Source organism: Indicator indicator, chromosome 30, assembly GCF_027791375.1.
Source record: "Indicator indicator isolate 239-I01 chromosome 30, UM_Iind_1.1, whole genome shotgun sequence".
NCBI lineage: Eukaryota > Metazoa > Chordata > Aves > Piciformes > Indicatoridae > Indicator > Indicator indicator.
Genome location: NC_072039.1, coordinates 4,006,375 through 4,026,055, shown reverse-complemented (window position 1 = coordinate 4,026,055; position 19,681 = coordinate 4,006,375). Strand labels below are relative to the sequence as shown.

Here is a 19,681-nt window from a genome sequence, read left to right as displayed (position 1 = left end):
TTTATGCTTGTGTTCCTGTTGCATGATCTGTGACCAGTGGCACAAGTCAGTAGATACACCATTAAGTTTTTAATTAGATCCAAGGAGAACTCGTGAGCCATTCTGCTGGTAGTGTCTGAACAACTACAAACCTTCTAAGTGGCTGTTGCTTCAGCTCCTCTGAACACCATTTTGATCTGTTACTCAGTTATGTGCAGGGTCCACTGGCTTCAGTTGCTAGAACTGCCCATTCATCTGGAGACACACCCGAAGGAATTGTGCTGTTAATGTTCTGTGTGTGCTGGTCGGCAGCTAAATCTTTTGTTCTGGTGCCAGCGCGATAATTGCCCTCGATTTCTGTAAGGTGGTTACATGCAGCTCTGGCAGGTTTGATCTGCAGTTAAGCATTTTATGTAAGCAGAATATACCCGTGGTGTTTGTGCCATATCTGAAGGCTGGGGGTCTGCATGCCCCTGAGTGTAGAGATCAGAGGTTCTGAGACTGAGTGCATTTGTGAAGGTACTTAAATATGAGCCCTCCGTCTGTGAGAGGCAAATGTTTTGCAGCAGTAGGGCTCTGAAAAATAAACATGCAGCTCGCCTCTGCATATGAAATGAAGTTTTTCATGAGGCACAATACTTTAAAACACCCAGAATATAAGAGATGGTTAGCAAGATGTAACCTGTTTAGGAATTCTTTGTGTCTTGAGCAAGCATTTGGTATTCTTTTCATTCAAGAATAAAAAAAACTCTCAACTCAATCTCTAAAGCAGTTTAGGATTGCAGCTCTTTTCCCATGGTGGTGCTGTGGGATGTCATTCATCTGCAAAAGAAGATCAGTCTTGGATGCTGTTAATTGGGGAAGTGGAGCACACTGTTTCTCAAAAGCAGAAGGAATCTAAAATAACCTCTAATTCACCAGCATAAAGTACTTTGAGGTCCTTGGGTAAAGTATTATACTGAAGCATGAAGATACCAGTTAAGTTAGTTGGAATGTGCTATATTTAGGACATGAATTTACAGTTTTGTGCAGTTCATGATCGCAAGTGTGTGCTGGGTAGAACTAATCCCTTGCACAGTGCCAGACAGTGCCTGTTTTAGCAAATAATTTAATTCAAAACCTCTTTAGAACGTCAGCCGTCGGAGTGAAAGCCTGTAATGTATCTTGGAGATAGCGTTAGAGAAGAATGAATTAATGTCTTCACTGGATGGAGTCTGGAGCTGGCTGTTTGAACAGGAGTTTAGGGAGAACTAATTTCTAGTGTGTTACTGGAGAAACAGTATCTGAACATAAATTGTTTCTTGTCTTAGCTTGTTGGTAGATAGCAGACAAAGTAACTGCAGCTGCTTTTGCTGTCCTTGAAAGCAGTGAGAGCAAGCGGGAACAAAGCCAGTGTCCTGGTACCTACTCCTCAGCCTTTGCTAATAGACAAGTGCCCTGAGGTCTTAGCAGGGATGCTTATGGAAGGAGCCATGTTTATGCATAGCTGCTGTTTTACCAGTGGGAATGAAGTATTGCTGTTTGATTTATCCAAGGACTCAAGTTGGTCTGGTAGTGTTGCATATGCTTCTTGAGGCATTTGCTTCAAGCGTTTTGGTGAGAGTGCTCTTGACCCTGGTGTTTCACAGCTTTGATTGCCTCCATACCCCTATCATGGCTGTTGAACTGTTGTCTTTTGAATGAGGATGTCTCAATATCTGTGGGGTTTTTTTCCCTCAACTCCTTGATTAAGACTTCTGTGTTTGTCAATATCCATCCTCACTGTGTGTAGAAATAGTCATAAGAAAACATGCTGTTCCGACAAGTTTTCACACAAAAAGAAAAATCCTGCCCTGTAGAAGTAGTAGAGGTTTGGAAATACTCTCTGGCAGCTGATGCTAACTGGAAGGTTGGTTATGACAATACTGGGCTGCAGGGAATGATGCCAGTGTAGGTGTTGAAGGTTAGGGACAAGCAGTTAGAAGTTGTCTTGGCCCACAGAACCAAAGAGTTGGAGTTACTACATAGCCTTTGGCTTACCTGCTGTGCCCAGATGCAATAATTTCTACTTAGAACTGGTTCATAAATCTTGTCGCATGTGAGCACATTAAATGTTTGGTGTGCTGTGAACAGCTCTGCCTTTGCTTCATGCTGTGCAGCAGGCCAGGCTCCTTTACCACCTCCCATATATATTAGTTAAGTACAGCATTTCACAGAACAGAAAATGAGTGATACAGCTATTGTGGTACATTTCTCCATGGCTGATTGCTCTTTTATGTGAATAATTGGCAGTGTGCACGCTCTTTGAATCCTAGAGGCACACGTCAAGTGACATTTACTCTGAGACTTAACATTTAATCAGAACTAACAAAATGTTCGGTCCTTTAAGTGATAGGAGCCGAACATGTTAGAAGCTGCTGCTGTGGTGCACTTGCAAACAAAACAAAAGTATCTGCAACACAGTGAGAAACACTCTTAAAAAGATCTGGACCAGTCCTTTTGCACAAAATCATTAGAACTTTTGCCAAGTGTATTTAATATTAAAAAAAAAAAGTGTATTCTTTGCTAAAAATGTAGTATTAAATATAGCACAAATTAATGTCTCAGAAATACTCAGATAACAGTGCACAAGCTGTCAGGTTAACTATTCCTGCTCTTGGGACTCCAATCACAAACTGCAGCTAAGCAGAATCTACAGACTTGGAGCAAAACCAGATTAACTCTTTATTTGCCACGGTTTCTGCTTTGGCAGCTCACTAAGAGCTCCTTGCAGACTTTCAGCTGATTCTGCAGGAGGGCTGCCTAACTGAAGAGAAATGTAGGGAGTGTTTCTGCCAGCATGCTCAAGTTCTAGCAACAGGTGTTAGAAGGAACCATGGATGTTTTGACTTCTTTTTCAATTAATGTCTTTTAAATGGAACTGCTGCACTGAGCTTGTGATTTAGGTTGGAACTTCACATCCCCTGAGACAACTGTTGGAAGTCTGGGATTAAAACACAAAAAGTTTGGGCAAATATGTTGCCTCTTAATCCCTTTCAATTAAGTTTATCCATTAGCTCTCAGAATTATAAAGTTGTCTCCTATTAACCTTTCCTACCTTTTACTCTCAACTCACAAATAAAACCTAAATTCAGAATAAGAAGCTCGAGTAGGCTTTTCTCAAGAAAACTTTAAGCAACAAATCAAGGCATGCTGGGCAAAACCGTTCTGTAAGTATTGCAACACTACATGCACTTCTTTTTGCATGATTATTTTTCTAGGTAGAAGTGTAGGTCAGAACAACTCCAGCTGCAATAATTTTACGACCTGTAAATGCATGTAAATTTTTTGAAAGCTTTGTTACCTGTTTCAAGAAGCAGTTTAAAATAACTTGCTAGGTCAGCTTTAATCCTGAATGTTAGATCTTCAACATGCAGGTTTACTAATCTTTTCATTTTTGAGCACTTTGCTCTGCTTAGCAAGTCAACAGAAATCACAGCTCTAGGGAATGATGCTGGGCATAGCTTTGTTTTTCAGCAAAATCATTTAGAAGGGAATGTGTCTGCAGAACTGGCTTGTGTTTTCTCCCCCAGTGGAGATCACGTTCCCAGTCAAGCTGGCCAAGGATTCTAACACAAAATTTGAGCAACTGCGAAGGGATGAACAAGTTCAGCATTTTCGAGCTAAAGCTTGCATTGGTAGGGTATTGAAACATGTTTTGTTATGAGTTCAAGTTGTGATGGGATGCAGCTGGGGAGCTTGGTACCAGAACTGTGCAAAACATTACTTCTGCAATATGAATTAGACAGAAATGTTGACCAGTCTGGGAAAGTCTCTTTGTGACACCTCTAATCTGCTCAGCTGGTTTAATAAAAAAGGATTATCCAAGCTACAGTAAGGAAACACGTTCTACTTTTTACTAGGACTTTAGCCCAGTGACTTGTTTGATTATTTTAAATCCAGAATATCAGTCAAAATAAAATGATGAGCAATGCTCTTTGAGGGAAATCTAGTATAGTCTGTAGGAACAAATGAATTTCAACAGGTGAGGGCTAACACAACGGGACAAATCATCAGCTCCATGTTTCTGAAGAGAGCAGTTTCATTTGAAAGGACTTTGTTTCCAAGGGAATCCAGAAAACACATTCTCTTAGTTCTGTGATGAATAAAAGCCTGTCATGAGCTGAGCATTACATACTGCCATAAGCTGCTGTTTTTGTACAGTGTGTTGTGTAGTGGAGGCAGTGACGCTGTGGAACATCTATTTCTGATTCATGGGATTGCTATGTTGGGGTGGAAATCCACTAGCTGAGCTTCTTTCTTGTCACCGGAGAGCAGACAGCTTCCATGCTTTTTAGCACACGTCACGGTTGTCCTTTAAGTGAAGTGATCCTCAGCTAGCAGAAACTTCAAAATACACTGGGATTTCGGAGTTGCTATTTGGCATCCTTGGGGTTCCTGAAAGAAAGGGAGATTCTGCCTTGGATGATGGTATTTAAAAGAACAATGTAGAAAGAAACATTTATCATTATGTATTTTTAGTAATTTACAAAGCAAGTAATTACCTTTTTTTTTCCTTCTTATGTATGGATTTAGGTTTATAGGGTTGCAAATTACCATTCATGTTAGCCACAACTGTTGAAGAAACACTGAACAATTGGGACTTCCTGAAATGTGATCATCTGCTGCTTTAATATTCTATATTGGTTGGAGGTTGCCTTCCATTCCCAAGAGACTTGAGTAACATTCCTAGAAATGTGCTTTCTTTGAAGCTCATTTCCAAATGTAAACAAATCTGTGACGTGCTTGATGTTCTGAGCTGGAAAGAACCTCAAGTGCATTGCTGTAACATAGATGAGAGCAGCTAAACTGAAAGCTTCCAGAAAGTGAAGCAGCCTAATACAGGCTTCAATTAACCTTAAAATAATCTGGTTTGTCTTGAACTGTTCTTACTGCAGGTATCTACCTGTGGTGGATTGGTGGAAACTGGCTTTAATGGCTTGAGCCATCCATAGGTTGTATGTTGTGTGTGACATTTAGGGCAGTTGGTTTCCCTAGCCTGTGTCATAATATAGAATGGCTTAGGATGGAAGGGATTGTAGAGATCATCTACTCCAACCTGCCTGCCATGGGCATGGATGCCTCTCAGCTAGACTCACCCAACCTGGCCTTAAACACTCCGAGGGAGGAGTCATCCACAACCTCCCTGGGCAACCTGTTCCATAGTCTTGTCACCCTCGTACTGAGGAACTTCTTTCTAATTTCCAGTCTAAACTGACTCCCTGTCAGCTTCAAACCATTCACCTTTGTCCTTTTGCTAGGCACCCTTATGACAAGTCTCCCTCCAGCCTTCCATAGGATCTCTTCAGGTATCAGCAGACAGCTCTAAGATTCCCCCATTCCCCCAAAGTCTTCCCTAGGAGCAACCCCAGCTCTCTCAGCATCCTCACAGCAGAGGTGCTCCAGCCCTTGGATCATCTTTGTGGCCCTCGTCTGGACTTGCTCCAGCAGCTCTGTGTTATTCTTATGATTGGGACACTAGAACTGGGCGCAGTACTTGAGGTCCATGGACCCATTTTAACTTTTCTTTCTGAAGGTTCCTAGCTTGCCTTGTTAGTGAGTCCTTGAAAATGGCATTCCTGTGGTGGTTCTTGTCAGTACAGTCAAACAGGACGTGTGCTGAAGTGGTAATACCAGCACTGAGAAAAGTGGTCAAGTTCATGTTTGGTTTTTTTTTTTTTTGCCATGCCATGTTCCTTTTGATTATTTCTGACATTAGTTAGCAGAACACTATTCCACTCTCCACTGGGGCTTATGCCTGCCCATATCTGCTCTGGTATCCCACTGTTTTCCTTCAACTATCTTAAAACCCATGTTTTCCCACAAGCTGACCACCTTTGTTTGTGAGGTGAAGTGGAAAGGAGGTAACATTCTAAGTAACTAAGAATATAATCCTGTTTATTTTATACTTGCCTTATGTTCTTTTCAGTCTTAGCTCAGAGGGAAAAAATGCATTTGCTTTATAAAAGGTCTCTGAGTGTCTTCAGCTAAACTATTTTATGCAGGAGACTGTGGAAAACAATGTTGATTGTTGGCATAGACAGGTAGGCTCTTTCTTTCCTCTTACAAAGTAAATATTTGTAAAAAAGAAGAATGTTCTTGTTACAGTGGGATTTAAGCACAGACATTTTGACTGCGTTTTTGAGGTGTGTGCGTAGATAATTTACAATAGAAGTTAGCTCATCTGTCTTTCAGTAACATTTACCCAGTTACAAGAGAGGGAATTCAGATTGCAAATAGGTCAAAGGAGGTCAGTGCTTTGGAAAATCTCAATAGGATTGCCATAAAATAGCACACCTTGGCCATAAGGCATTTAGTTCCACAGCAGGGTCATGCTGCTGCCAGTGACTCACCGAAGGAGATACTCTACAGAAGTATGCATGATTCCTGAATTAATGACCCCACAGAGCAGCACCTGGGAATCTGTTTATTCCAGACAGTTAACTGCTTTGTGATTTCTGACTGACCTTTGGAATTCTTCCTTAGAAAATCTGTTGTCATAGCCGATTGTCTTGTTTACAGTTTGGAATTCTGTCCAGTATATTTATGTTTAAGTATTACTGTCCTGTTAGTGACTGATTTCAGTGATGTCTGATAGCAGAAGTTTATTTAGAGGTTGTGTTGACAGAGCAGTCCAAGGCAGTTGAAGGCTAAGGGAGTGGCATATAGGGGGAACTGATGTCACTTACTGTATGATGCTCTTTCAAACGATAGCCTTAGTGTTCAGGATGTTGCCTGGTGGATTTTTTTTTTTTTTTAATCTATACAAATGCTCTTTAATATGTGAAGTGTTGATTGAATGGTGGGGAATGTACATATTTGCTACTCTCTAAAACAGTGACTTTAACATAAGGTGTCTCAGTTGATTGAAAATTCTCATGTTACACTTGGTTAATTCAGGTACTGAAAGCTTTGTCTTGTATTCTTAAATGGGATTTGCTCTCCTTCTCTTTTAGGAAATGCCCAATTCTGTCTTTTTGGTAATGGAGGTATGTATTAACATATTTTTTTTCTGGCTGATTTTAAACATTTTTTTTTCTGGACAAACTCTTTTTGCACAAATGCAAAATGTAGTTTGGATGTGGTGCTTGGAGAGGTGGTTTAGGGGTGAACCTTAGAGAGTAGGGTTATCAGTTGGACTTGGTGATCCTGTGGGTCTTTTCCAACCTGAATGTTTCTGTGACTCTGTGAAAATAACCATGACATGTTAAAGCAGTTCTGAAAACCAGATTATTAATTTCCTAGGCACTAAGAAATTTCTCAGCAGTGGTTGGTCCATAGATGGTTCAGTTTTGTTTTATGATGCTGAGTATTGATAGTGTAACACCTCAAAGTCTTAATTACCAATAATTGACACAATTCTAAGGTAAGCAGCTGGAAAAGATCTAATTTTTGTCAAGAGATTAGTAAAGTTAAAAGTCTGCAATAAGTATTTCAGTGCTTATGTTTTAAGTAAAATCTCTTCTCTTTTTAACAGTACTGCAATGGTGGGGATTTGGCAGATTACTTACAAGGTAATTGATGGCTGTATGGCCCTGTGAGAAGGTCCTGCATTACATGTTGATGTTCTGTATTCCTGTTATCCATTGCTGTTCCTCTGACATTTTTTTTTTCCCTTGTGATTTAAATATATTTCTGTTCAGAGAATGTAATTCCACAATGCACTTTTACCCTGATGTGATTTTTAGAGTATCTTTATCAGAATAATTGAATTCACCAAGAATCCATGTGGTCTGTATTCTAGCTCCAGTTATATCAGCAGCAGAATGCTGTTTGTTGTGTGTTTGTGTGCCACCTTGGTAACCTGAAAACTATATTTTGAAGCTGCAGGAAGACATCAGGGTTTTGAATTTGTTTATAAATACTTCCCAGTGTTTAAAATGTCACTCATCATTGAAAATAAACCCCACAATAAGTGAATAAAATAACGCAGAGACAGAAAATGCTTTTTTCCCCACTGCTTTCAAAACAGTTGGATGTGACATTCCCACATTTACAAATAGGGGAGAAGGTACTTCTAACCATAAAGACCATGCTGAAAAAAATGTGTGGCTTTCTCTTTCAAAAATCATTTTGAGGTTTGCTCCCAGTGCTTTCTTTTCCAAGATGTGAACTTGAAAATACTTAATTATTTATATAATAAGCTTTTTGCCAAGAGGCATTTCTGGCTTAGGGGAGATTTTTACCTCTCGACATGGCTCTGCTGAAGGTGCAGACAGACATTATAGAACCATGACAAATGGATTCTTATTACAAACAAAATTTGAAGCTGAGATGTTAATCTTCATATTTTTTCTTGATGAAAATATTCTTCTACCTGCCTCTTTATCTCAGTATGTTGAAGGGAATCTTTCTGTGAACAGCTATTGTTATGGTAACTGTGTATATTAAAAGCCTAATTCACTTCCCATTAAAATCCTTGGAAAGACTCACACAGGATCATCCAGCTCCTGCAGTCTGTACTTCTTCAGACTGCTGCATGAGATAATACCTTCTGAAGAGACTTTCAAAAGTACACCTTATTTTTTTTTCCCCCCAAATAAATTTTATCATGGATGAAATTTTTGAGCAGAGTGGTTATCTGTGTCCACATAATAACTTGTTCAAAGAACATGTTTTATGGCCTCAAGCTGTAACATGGTTGTAGAGGTATTTAATGTTCCAGACTGTGAAGTTCTTTAGTTTTCTTGGTTCCTTTGCCTTTTTAGTGAGTTTAGGGCTTGATGGTGAAGGAGTACATGAAAGGGGCCTACAAGAAGGCTGCAGAGGGACTGTTTACAAAGGCCTGTAGTGATAGAATGAGGGACAATTGTTTGAAATTAGAGGAGATTTAGATTGGATGTTAGGAATAAGTTCTTTACCACGAGGGTGGTGGAACACTTCAACAGGTTGCCCAGGGAGGTAGTTGAGGCCTCATCCCTGGAGATACTCAAGCTCAGGCTTGACAAGGTTCTGAGAAACCTGATCTAGTAGAGGATGTCCCTGCTTCATGCAGGGGGACTGGACTAGATGATCTTTGGAGGGCCCTTCCAACTCAAACCATTCTATGGAGAAGTTTTACAGTTCCTGCGCTACCAAGTTGAATAAACTGCTGTATAAACAGATAATTTGGAGTACTGCAGCTAGAGTAGAACTAAGGAGATTGTCTATGTTGTTGAGAGCATTTGCATTGGTAGGAAAATACAGGAGATGGGATTGTTCCAGATGTAATTCACTCTGATTGTCTTCATTATTTCCACAGCTGTTCACAGGGTAGTTCATTGCTTTTTGCCCCAATAAAATTACATTTATTTTCTCATCTGCTGATGTATGTTACTTCCAGCTAAAGGAACTCTCAGTGAAGATACCATCAGAGTGTTCCTCCAGCAGATTGCAGCAGCCATGCGTATTCTGCACAGCAAGGGAATCATTCATCGAGACCTTAAACCGCAGAATATTTTGTTGTCTTACGCCAGTCGCAGGAAGTCGAATGTCAGTGGCATACGCATCAAGATAGGTAACTGACTGTGCCTTCCTTTGATACAAAGCTAAATCCTCACTGTTGGATTGTTTCCCTACTCAGAAATGTCTTTGTAGTTAAAGCACAGAGGGTTGTCTGGATTCGGTGTGGATTAAATTGATGCAAATCAAGACAGTATGTCTGGAATGATTTACACTGTAATATAGATTCTCAGTATAAACCAGCTTGAGACATAGAGGCCTTTTTGATTAAATCTGCAGGAAAAAGAAACCTGTTCAGCTGATGCTTAGCTGGTACTACACTAGTTAGACAGAAATCTGTAACTTTTGAACCTTCCAAGTATCCTCTAGCCCATTTGAAAACGGTGTGCTTGTGAGACTCCAATTGGAGTTCCACTTGGTTTTGGTTGGTTGGTTTGTTTGTTTTGTGGTAGATTCTCCTACTAGTTGAGAAGTTTAGAAATGCAGGTTATGGCCTATATTTGGCAGAAGGAGGTTAGGCACTGTAACTGGGGAGGGAGGTCAACTCTTCAGGATACTACTAAACTCCTCTTCAGAGGATGTTTCAGAAGTGTTAGTCTCATATCATTACCTGTTGAGTGTCCATTTAAAAATACCTTGGTTTTAATATGTTTCTTTTCTGTGTTTATCTCAACCAAAATCTGACATCTACTCCAACTCACTCCATCTTCTAAATAGTATGGAGGAGAATAAAAAGCTTCCTCTCTTGCTGTCTTCACTTGATAGTTTTAGATGATTCTGCCTACATGGAAAATTCAGGCATCTGAAACTTGACTTCTTAAACTTGTACCTGACTTGATTTCACTGAGTGAGATTTGTGTATTCATCACTCTTAATGAACCATTTGTATTTAGCCACTGACTTTAATCCTTTCCTGCTGACACCAGGCAGTATGCTCTGCAGCTGGGGAGGTGGCTGAGCAGCAGTTTGTGCAAGTGATGCCACTGCTGTTTCTTGGCTTGCTGTCTGGAAGATAATACATTATCCTGGCATGTAGTTAGCTGTATATGATACCTGTCTTTTTCTCTCTGATAATTGTACAGATTTCATTTCTAGGCTTCAAAAAAAAAAGTGAAAATTCTCTTTCTTTGCCTTGACAAATGTGTTTCTTTACATAGCTGACTTTGGTTTTGCTCGTTATCTGCATAGCAACATGATGGCTGCAACTCTGTGTGGCTCCCCTATGTATATGGTAAGTGTCAGTGTATGTCAGATTATGGTGCTTAACTCAAACATTCCTCTACCAGAGCAAAATACTTGGCAAGTGCCTGATGTTGCTTCAGAAGTATTAGGGACAACATGCAGTTCACCTTGTCATGGTTTTACTTGCTCTCATTGTTTTTTGTAATTTGGAGATCATGATCATAAGGAGGACACAGAGATGTTGAGTCCAGATGAGCGAGTCCACAGCGAGTCCAGAAGAGGGCCACAAAGATGAGCCAAGGGCTGGATTACCTCTGCTGTGAGGATAGGCTGAGGGAGCTGGGGGTGTTCAGCCTACAGAAGAGAAGACTCTGACCCCTCAGTTGCCTTCCAGTACTTGAAGGGGTCCTACAGAAAGGCTGGAGAGGGACTTTCCATAAAGGTGTCTAGCAACAGGGCAAGGGGGAATAGTTTGAAGCTGAGGGAGAGCAGGTTTAGACTGGGTCTTAGGAAGAAGTTCTTCAGTATGAGGGTGGTGAAACTCTGGAATAAGCTGCCCAGGGATGCTGTGGGTGCCTTCTCCCTGGGGATGTTCAGGGCCAGGTTGGATGAGGCCTTGAGCAGCTGAGTCCAGTTGAAAGGTGTCCCTGCCCATGGTGGGGAGTTGGAGTAGATGATCTCTAAGGTCCCTTCTAACCTAAACCATTCTATGATTTTAGCAATAGAGAGAAGATGAACATTTTTGTTCAACTGCAGAAAGGAAAAAAATCTCAGAGAATTAAAAGGCAATACATCCTAGCATTACTTTTTTTGGCAAAGTACTTTCATCCCCACTTACATACTTCCCTCCCCTGCCCCAAAGTAGGGCATTATCTCTTTTCCAGTATCTAAGAAATAAAAGCTAGAAAAGTTTTACACTAGTAGATGAAAAAAAAAATTAATTCTAGTTATTTAGTGCCTTCTCTCACATGTGGGATTGGTGGGTTTTTAACAAAACAATTTGGGGTTAATTGCCATTAATTTCTAGTAATTAGTGGGGTAGTCAATTGAGCACAGAACCATCTGACTTCACCACTACTGTACTGTATGATCATGGGAAGATCATTTTGCTTTTCCTTGCCTTGTTTTTGTGTATGTAAAATGTATCCACACAAACTGTATAAACCATGTAAATAAAATTGACTTCTTACTCCCATCCATGCCAATCACTAGATGTTTTCTTTGGAACATCAACATTTCTAGTTTCTTCTAGGTTTCAAATGTAGCTTTCATTTTAGACAGAACTGTTACCTTTCAAGTCCTCTGGTGCAGATTAAAATGTTCCTTTTGTCTTTCAATAAAGTGGTCTCTGCTAGTACTGCTCTGACAGAAGAACTGTAGAATTCCTATTGCTGTGGCTTTGCTTTGTGTTTTTTTTTCCTTCTGAGATTTTGCTGTTCTTTCCAGGCCCCTGAAGTGATTATGTCTCAACACTATGATGCTAAAGCAGACCTGTGGAGCATAGGAACTGTGATTTATCAGTGTCTTGTTGGAAAACCACCTTTTCAGGTAACATTTTATTTCATTTTCCCTCTTTTTAGTCTCGGGGAAATTCCTAGGGCTTTTTTTCCGGCCATGGAAACAGAAGTAGTAATGTCTGAGTGGAGTTTTGGTACTTCAAAGGCCAGATTGCTTGAGGATACCAAGGGAGAAGTTGCTCATGCTTTGCCTATGAGATCAGTGTGTTCAATCCAGAGGAAATACATAAGGAAACTCAGTGCTGAAGTTGCTGCTGTGCTTGGGGTTTTCTGCTGTAATGCCCATATGCAAAAGCCTCCTTTTTGTGTATGTGTGCACAGGTACAAAAGCTATTTCCTCCATGAAACTGAGCTTTAATTAATGTACATTTTTATTTGACAGGCCAATAGTCCTCAAGATTTGAGAATGTTTTATGAAAAGAACAGGAATTTGATTCCTAGGTATGTCACTGTGGCCTTTCCTGTCACTTATGTTTGTTGATTGAACACTTTCTCATCTTTGGGAATGCCTGGGATTCATAACAAGACTTAATGTTGCTACCTTTGCAAAGGCTGAGGTATGATACCACTGAGTCATGTTGCATCTTGTCTTCATTGTGCCTTGCTGAGTTGGAAGGGTCCTGTACTAAGGCTGTAGAGAGCATGTACAGTGAAGGCTCAGGGACATGGCAGAATGCTGACTTCCTGAAATTTAATGTGCTATGCATTATTTAATGCATGCATTAAATTTAATGCATGTTTTACTTCCTCTTGTGTGCAGCATTCCTAGGGAAACATCAGCTTATCTGGCTGACCTGCTGTTGGGTTTGCTTCAGAGAAACCAAAAAGATAGAATGGACTTTGGTATGTAACATTTCCTTTTGCTCTCCTGACTTTCCTTATTAGTTGTGTTCATGTGACCAGAATTACTGTCTTGACCTTTGTCTACAGTACAGTGTGTTTCATGTACATTCATTTCTCTGTTATCATAAAGCAAGCAGAGTAGTCAAAACGAATCATTAGGTAACTCCTAGCAGTCAGGAGTTACCTAAATAACAACACAGAAATTATGCACATAAATGATGACTTTGTTGTTGAGTATTCAAATATAAATTAGTTTAATTATTTCATCTGCAGCCTTTTTTACCCCCCCCCCACGGTATTAACTGATACACTTTAAACTTCATGTCACAGTCTTCTGTTACTTTAACTGCTGTTTTGGCTTCAGACTGGGAGCAGAGGTCTCTGATTCTGTGTGGGGTTGGTTGCCTTAACGTAAAAAAGTTTTGGAGAAACCCATTCTGGAGGAATAGAGTAGATGATTTCTAAGGTCCCCTCCAACCTAAGCCATTCTATCATAATGAAGGTGTTACTCCTCTGAGAACCAGGCACGGGGGTTTGTGTGTAGATGCGATTGACATAATTTAACTGCTGTACATAAAAATTTAGGCAGAAGTCTTAATCCAGAGAAAACTCATGATAATTGGGTAAAATGTCCCAGGTTATAGTGACTGTATTCAGAGGCTGATACATAAGTCTCTGTGTATGAGAATTACTACATCCCAAACATGAACTTTGAGTAATTGATTTGCACTCTGGGTGTGCTGATCCCTATAGTTTCTTCAAACATGGGAAACTCACTCTGTCATTTGTGGTAGTGGGAGAACACATTTGTGCTTAGAAAGAAAAATAGAAAGCAGAATGGCAGTGATGAAAGTCATGTTTTCCTTGGCTGAGCCACTTAAAGGGCCTCAAAGGGGCTGCTCTGGAATGTGCTTAGCAAAGGGAGTGAAAGGGAGAGCCCAGCTGCCTGTTGTTAAAGTAAAAATAGCTTTGGAAATCTTGTTGATCTTCCAGCAATATAAAGCAGAACAGCAGGTGTTGTACAAAAGCTCAAGAGCACCTGATCCTCCTGTTGAAGTTAATCATTACGTTGTTCTTGCCTCACCTGGAGCCTCCCTTCCTTATCACCTCGTGGAAGGAAAGTGCTGTTGAAGGAAGAGGAGATACTGCAGACCTCAGACTTACTTTATTTTTTTCCCCTTACTGTTTGCTTAGGTCTGATGAACAGCGTTGGTTTTCCTCCACTGTTAGAACATGAAAGTTCACAAAGCTCAGCAACTATCTTCCACCAGCCCTCAACTTCCCCCTACCAGCTGAAGGTTGCTTCTTGTAGAATAAAACTTTCCTTTAAACTACTAGCCAGCTGGTTTTGCTAAGTCAGTTAAATGCATCTCAGCATATCTATTTGCAACAGAGCAAACTGTTGAAACAAATTGAGGAAATCAGTGAAAGAAATTTATTTTTTTAGTTCTGCTTTATGCTATGAACTGGCTGCACAGGATGTGTTCTGCTGGTGGGAAGGAGAACGGCTACTGCTCTGTTATGATTTTCAGCTACCTAAAGAGCAGCATTAATGGGTTGAAAAATAAGCATCAGCTCTTGGGAATGGCAGAAGTGAAAATACTGTCAGGGTTTGATGTGAAATATGCTGCTCATTTAGAAGAGCAAATTAAAAGTGACTTAGTACTGTAGAGAGCACAATTTCATGAGAAGGTTCTTGTACCCATGATCCACAAGCACAGTCAGAAAATGTCCTCCAGTGATTGTCTGATCTACCTCACTGCCTGTAGTTTGAAGTTCTTCAATTGATTTTTTGTTTTGTTTTGTTTCCAAATGCTCTAGCAACATACAACCTAGAAAGCTTTAATCTTTTATAAGCTATTCACTCTCTGCCTCTGAAATATTGATTGTGGGAAGGCAACCATTTATTGTCATCCACAGTATAGTCTGTAAACTCTGTGTCAGTTGTACATGTACTCACCATGGGTTGTTTCTTGTTCTACAGAAGCATTTTTCAACCACCCTTTCCTGGATCAGATTTCAACAGTCAAAAAGTGTAAGTAGTTTTGGTTTTGCACTTACTTGTGTAAATGATGAATGTTGGGGGTGGAAGTGAGAAAGATTTGCCAGATCACTGTTCATGAGACGTTTTCCTGTGTCTGTTATTGTGCTCTGTTGTGGGGCTGTGTTTGGAATCCTTTCTTTGTGCTATGCTAGACTGAAATGTGATTCTTATTTACTAGTTCCTTTGACATTTCAAGTGAACTTAAATACCCTGGTGTGTTTAAGGATGTGCTGTGCTTCTAAGTTGTGTAAGGGTTTATGAATGAAAAGCGATGAGGAAATGAGTTTGTTTGAAGGCTGAAGTCTTTCAATATTTTTCTCTCTCCTGGGTTTTCCTCTTCTAGCTTGTCCTGTACCAGTGCCCACATATGCTGGCTCAGTCTCTGGCAGTTCCTGTGGTAGCTCTCCTTCATGCCGTTTTGCTTCTCCTCCAGTAAGTTCTCTGGTTTACAGAACAATCTCTAGAAAACATTTTCATAGCATGGCTTAGGTTAGAAGGGACCTTAGAGATCATCTACTCCAACTTCCCTGGCATGGGCTCCCACCCTCATCCAACCAGGCCTTGAACACACCCAGGGAGGAGGCATCCACAACCTCCCCTGGCACCTTATTCCAGGGTCCCACCACCTTCATACTGAAGAATTTCTTCCTAAGATCCAGTCTAAACCTACTCTCCCTCAATTTCAAACTGTTCCCCCTTGTCCTGTTGCTAGACATCCTTATGAAAAGTCTCTCTCCAGCCTTCTAGTAGGATCCCTTCATGTATTGGAAGGCAGCTCTATGGTGCACCCAGTGTCATCCCTTCTGTAGGCTGAACAACCCCAGCTTCCTCAGCCTAAACTGACATGACAGTGTTATCTACCATTTGAAACAGCCAATTAAAATACTTATTACATTTCTGAATGCCTACAAAACAAAAAATGGCTCCAGGTTTACCTTTTATTTGTCAAAGTTAGTGATAATTCTTATTTTAGAAGCTTATAGTTTAAAAGAACAATTCTGAATCACTGGACTTACAGTCATTTTTAATAGTTCTTTTTTCTACACCTCTCCAGTCTCTGCCAGACATGCAGCATATTCAAGAAGAAAATTTGTCTTCCCCACCACTGGGTCCTCCAAACTATCTTCAGGTCTCTAAAGATTCTGCCAGTACCAGTAGCAAGAACTCCTCTTGTGACACAGATGACTTTGTTCTTGTCCCACACAATATTTCTTCAGACCACTCATGTAAGAATCTTTCTTATTTTTACATTTTAAAACAGTTTCCATTTGTAATAACACTTTTATGTCCTGTTAGCCTTTGGCTCTTTAAGTGTGTGTCAATTCACTTTGGAATTAATTTCTTGAGTTTGACTGCTATTTGAAGAGTGACTGTTTGGTGCACCTGTATGTCCTCCTGGGATATTTCATCTTCATTTGAGTAGCCAGATATGCCAAAGAGACCAAAGTGATTTAAAGTCATGCAAAATACTGGGCTTTGGCAGGAGAATGACTCAGTTGTAAAGAACTGCTGGTAAAGAAACCCAAGGATTCTCTTAGTAGAGGCAGGCACATTGTTATCTCCAGACTAAATGAACATTTACAGTCCATGCTGTAGAGCCTCAGATAATAAACAAGTGCAGGTAAACCCATAAAAATGGTTTAAATGAAAGATCAGGCATCACACTGGGCTTATACAGCAGAAAGGCTTGGATGGAGCACGTTGCCATTTTACAACATCCTCCAAGCCTGAATTGCCACTGAGAAAAGCTGGTCAGCTGTTCTACAGCAGCAGTATTGGAGATCTCTTGTTTTTGAAGGTTCTGCTTTGCAGTGTGGGTTTTCAATATGTATTTCTGCTTCCTGCAGATGATATGCCATTGGGAGCAGCTGGCAGGCGGGCTTCCAGCGAGTTCTTGATGTGCGGAGGGTAGGTGTGCAGAGCTTTGTCCAAAAGAAGCCTCCTGTTCTGCAATCGATACTGCAGCTGTAGAAGGGGTTGCTGGGCCCTTGGCAGTGGTGGGTTTACATAGCTGCATGGAATTTTTTGGAAGATATTAATATCATAGAATAATAGAATCACAGATTAAGGGTTGGAAGGGACCTCTAGAGATTGAGTCCAACCACTCTGCCAAAGCAGAATCACATAGGGGAGGCCACACGGGAACGTATCCAGGTGGGTTTTGAAAGTCTTCAGAGAAGGAGACTCCCCAGACTCTCTGGGCAGCCTGCTCCAGAGCTCTGTCATCCTCACAGCAAAGAAGTGTCTCCTCATGTTGAGGTGGAACTTTCTGTGTTCCAGTTTGTATCTGTTGTTCCTTGTCCTATTACTGGGCACCACCAAAAAGAGCCTGGACCTTCATCTTGACACCCACCCCTCAGATATTTATAGATGTTGATAAGATTCACTCTCAGCCTTCTCTTCTGAAGACTAAACAGCCCCAGGTCTCTGTCTCTCTTCATAGGAGAGACGTTCAAGTCCCTTCATCATTCTCATAGCCTTTGTTGGACTCTCTCCAGCAGATCCCTGTCTCTCTTGAGCTGGGGAATCCAAAACTGGACACAGTATTCCAGGTGTGGTCTCACCAGGGCAGAGTTGAATTTAAATTGAATTTCATACTAATAGATAAAGAGCTTAAATTCAGAAAGCTTTGCTGCAAAGCTGATGGTTTCTCTGATGTCAAGACCTGTCTTTTGACAGTGGTTCTGTTTTCACAGGCAGTCACCATTAACTATTTCTGGAAGCTCAGGAACTGTACAGAAACCACCCTCATCCTCTTCTCGAAGTACTGCTTCTGGTACAGTTAACAGGTGTGTGATGTAGACTTAGTATATCCTCTCTTAAATATAGTAGCAGAGAACCTTTTTTGGGTTTTAGTTATGAATGGCTACTGGAAACTGCATTGAAATGGAAGCTAGACCTGATTTGTCCACTTAACACATTCTAATGGCTGACAGTTTCATGGTTAACTTCTGGCTCTGATGTGTCCCCAAAGGATTCCCTTGAGGAAAGAGAGCTTTCTGTTGTTTAAATTTTGAACTGGTAGAAAGCAAGAACTTCAGAGCCATAACTGACTTGTCCTTCTTGGTGTTTTTAAGCACTGCACAGACTGCATTTAGTGAGTCAAGATGTTGAATGCAGTATGTGTTTTCAGAAGTAGTTGTAAGGGAAGAGGACCTTACAAAGCCCAGATTGCTATGGATTTGTGTCTCATGGCTGGATTGGCTTGTGATTGGTAGCTTGTGAATTTCAGCTTAGTCTCCCAAGATACCAGAGATGCCTCATGAAAGAGCTGAACACCTACTGCAGTTTTTCCAGCAGCAGGATTGTTAAGTCCTCTTTTCTTCCACGTGATTGTAGACTAAGTTTCTGCTGCTTTGAAACAGAGCTGATGTACATCAGTGGTGCCTGGAATCTTGCCTGCATTATACTGGGAAATGTAAAGCTTAATCATGCTGTTTACTCATGTACTACCTAAACAGAAGGCTTACATTTGTCATTTGACTAAGCAATGAATTTCATAATGTTTTCAGTACAAACAGAAAGAGGATGAGTAGCTAAATGGGGAATAGAGCTATTATGTCGTGTGTGTTTTTGGCTTGTGCTAATACTACAGGGCTGCAAGTCAGCATTATTTGTTTAGAACTGCTTGTCACAAGAAAAGTTTGCTACTTTGTGCAGTTTGGGAAATCTGCTGACGTGGGCTGCCAATACAGCTTTAGTCTTACCTTTTATGTTTAAGAGCAGATAGTGGTTTGGCTGCAAAAATCCATTTGCTCTGGATTGGCCATGTACAAAGTGTCATTTCCTGTTTTAAATTGTCAGGTGTCACAGTTTTTAGAGTTACAAGGTTTCATGAAAATGTCAGTTATGTTATCTGTATATTGCTAAGTTAAGAGCTAAATAGTCCTGTGGTTAGAAACAGGTGGCTACTGTTCATACTTTTAGTGTTTGTACTGTAATAGTTTTATTTCGCTACTGATTAGTAAATTTGGTAACTAACTGGCAGCTTGGGGCATGTTCTGAAGGAAGCAGAGTGTGTGATGTTCTACAAGATGCTGGGTTTGGTTTTTAATTTCCTGAGAAATGTTCTTTCATAGTGTGTGATTTTTACTGTTTTTTAAAAATTTATTTTTATTTTTTACATAGAGTTATACCCTATCTAACAGTGAATTTTTCTGATTAGCTGCTCAAACTGGATGAATTATACCCGTAGTTGTCAGGCAGAAGAAGCTGCAGCACTTTTCGGGCTCCAGCCAGAATAGGTAGAGGCAGTTCACTCTCCTGTGGTTAATTGCTAATTTTATTCTCTAGATCTCAGAGGAACACAATTTGCATGCAGCTCTGCACACATCTGTACCTTGTTTTCCCTAAGCAATAACAAACTACATCAGACTGGAGGATGCCTAACCAGAGCCTGGCTTTGGGCCTGAGCTCAGGAGCCTTGATGAAAGGCCAAGTACTGTCCCGTGCCTCCCCACCATGCTACCACTGTATTGCTGGTTCCAGTTAGCCCATGGCTCACAGAGCTTGCCTGGATGTACCTGCAAGGCTGTGTGGGAGCAGGGAGGGCATTTTCCATGTTGAGTACTTTAAAAGTGCCTTCGTGGCCTCCTCAGTGTCACTGTCACAGTTTAGATAACATCTGCTTCCCCTCTCTCAGAGGCTGACCCTAGGG

General features: G+C 40.7%; 1 protein-coding gene across 1 annotated transcript in view; it reads left to right on the top strand.

The window, feature by feature from the left end:
• ULK2 (unc-51 like autophagy activating kinase 2) overlaps positions 1-19,681 on the top strand; it is a 41,049-nt gene that overhangs the window by 5,621 nt on the left and 15,747 nt on the right. The window contains exons 4-14 of the mRNA XM_054394404.1: positions 6,954-6,986; positions 7,475-7,511; positions 9,320-9,493; positions 10,596-10,669; positions 12,067-12,168; positions 12,520-12,578; positions 12,898-12,980; positions 14,965-15,015; positions 15,368-15,456; positions 16,079-16,250; positions 16,872-16,932. Of these exons, the coding sequence (XP_054250379.1) occupies positions 6,954-6,986; positions 7,475-7,511; positions 9,320-9,493; positions 10,596-10,669; positions 12,067-12,168; positions 12,520-12,578; positions 12,898-12,980; positions 14,965-15,015; positions 15,368-15,456; positions 16,079-16,250; positions 16,872-16,932 (935 nt within the window). The remainder of the gene's footprint in view (positions 1-6,953; positions 6,987-7,474; positions 7,512-9,319; positions 9,494-10,595; positions 10,670-12,066; positions 12,169-12,519; positions 12,579-12,897; positions 12,981-14,964; positions 15,016-15,367; positions 15,457-16,078; positions 16,251-16,871; positions 16,933-19,681) is intronic.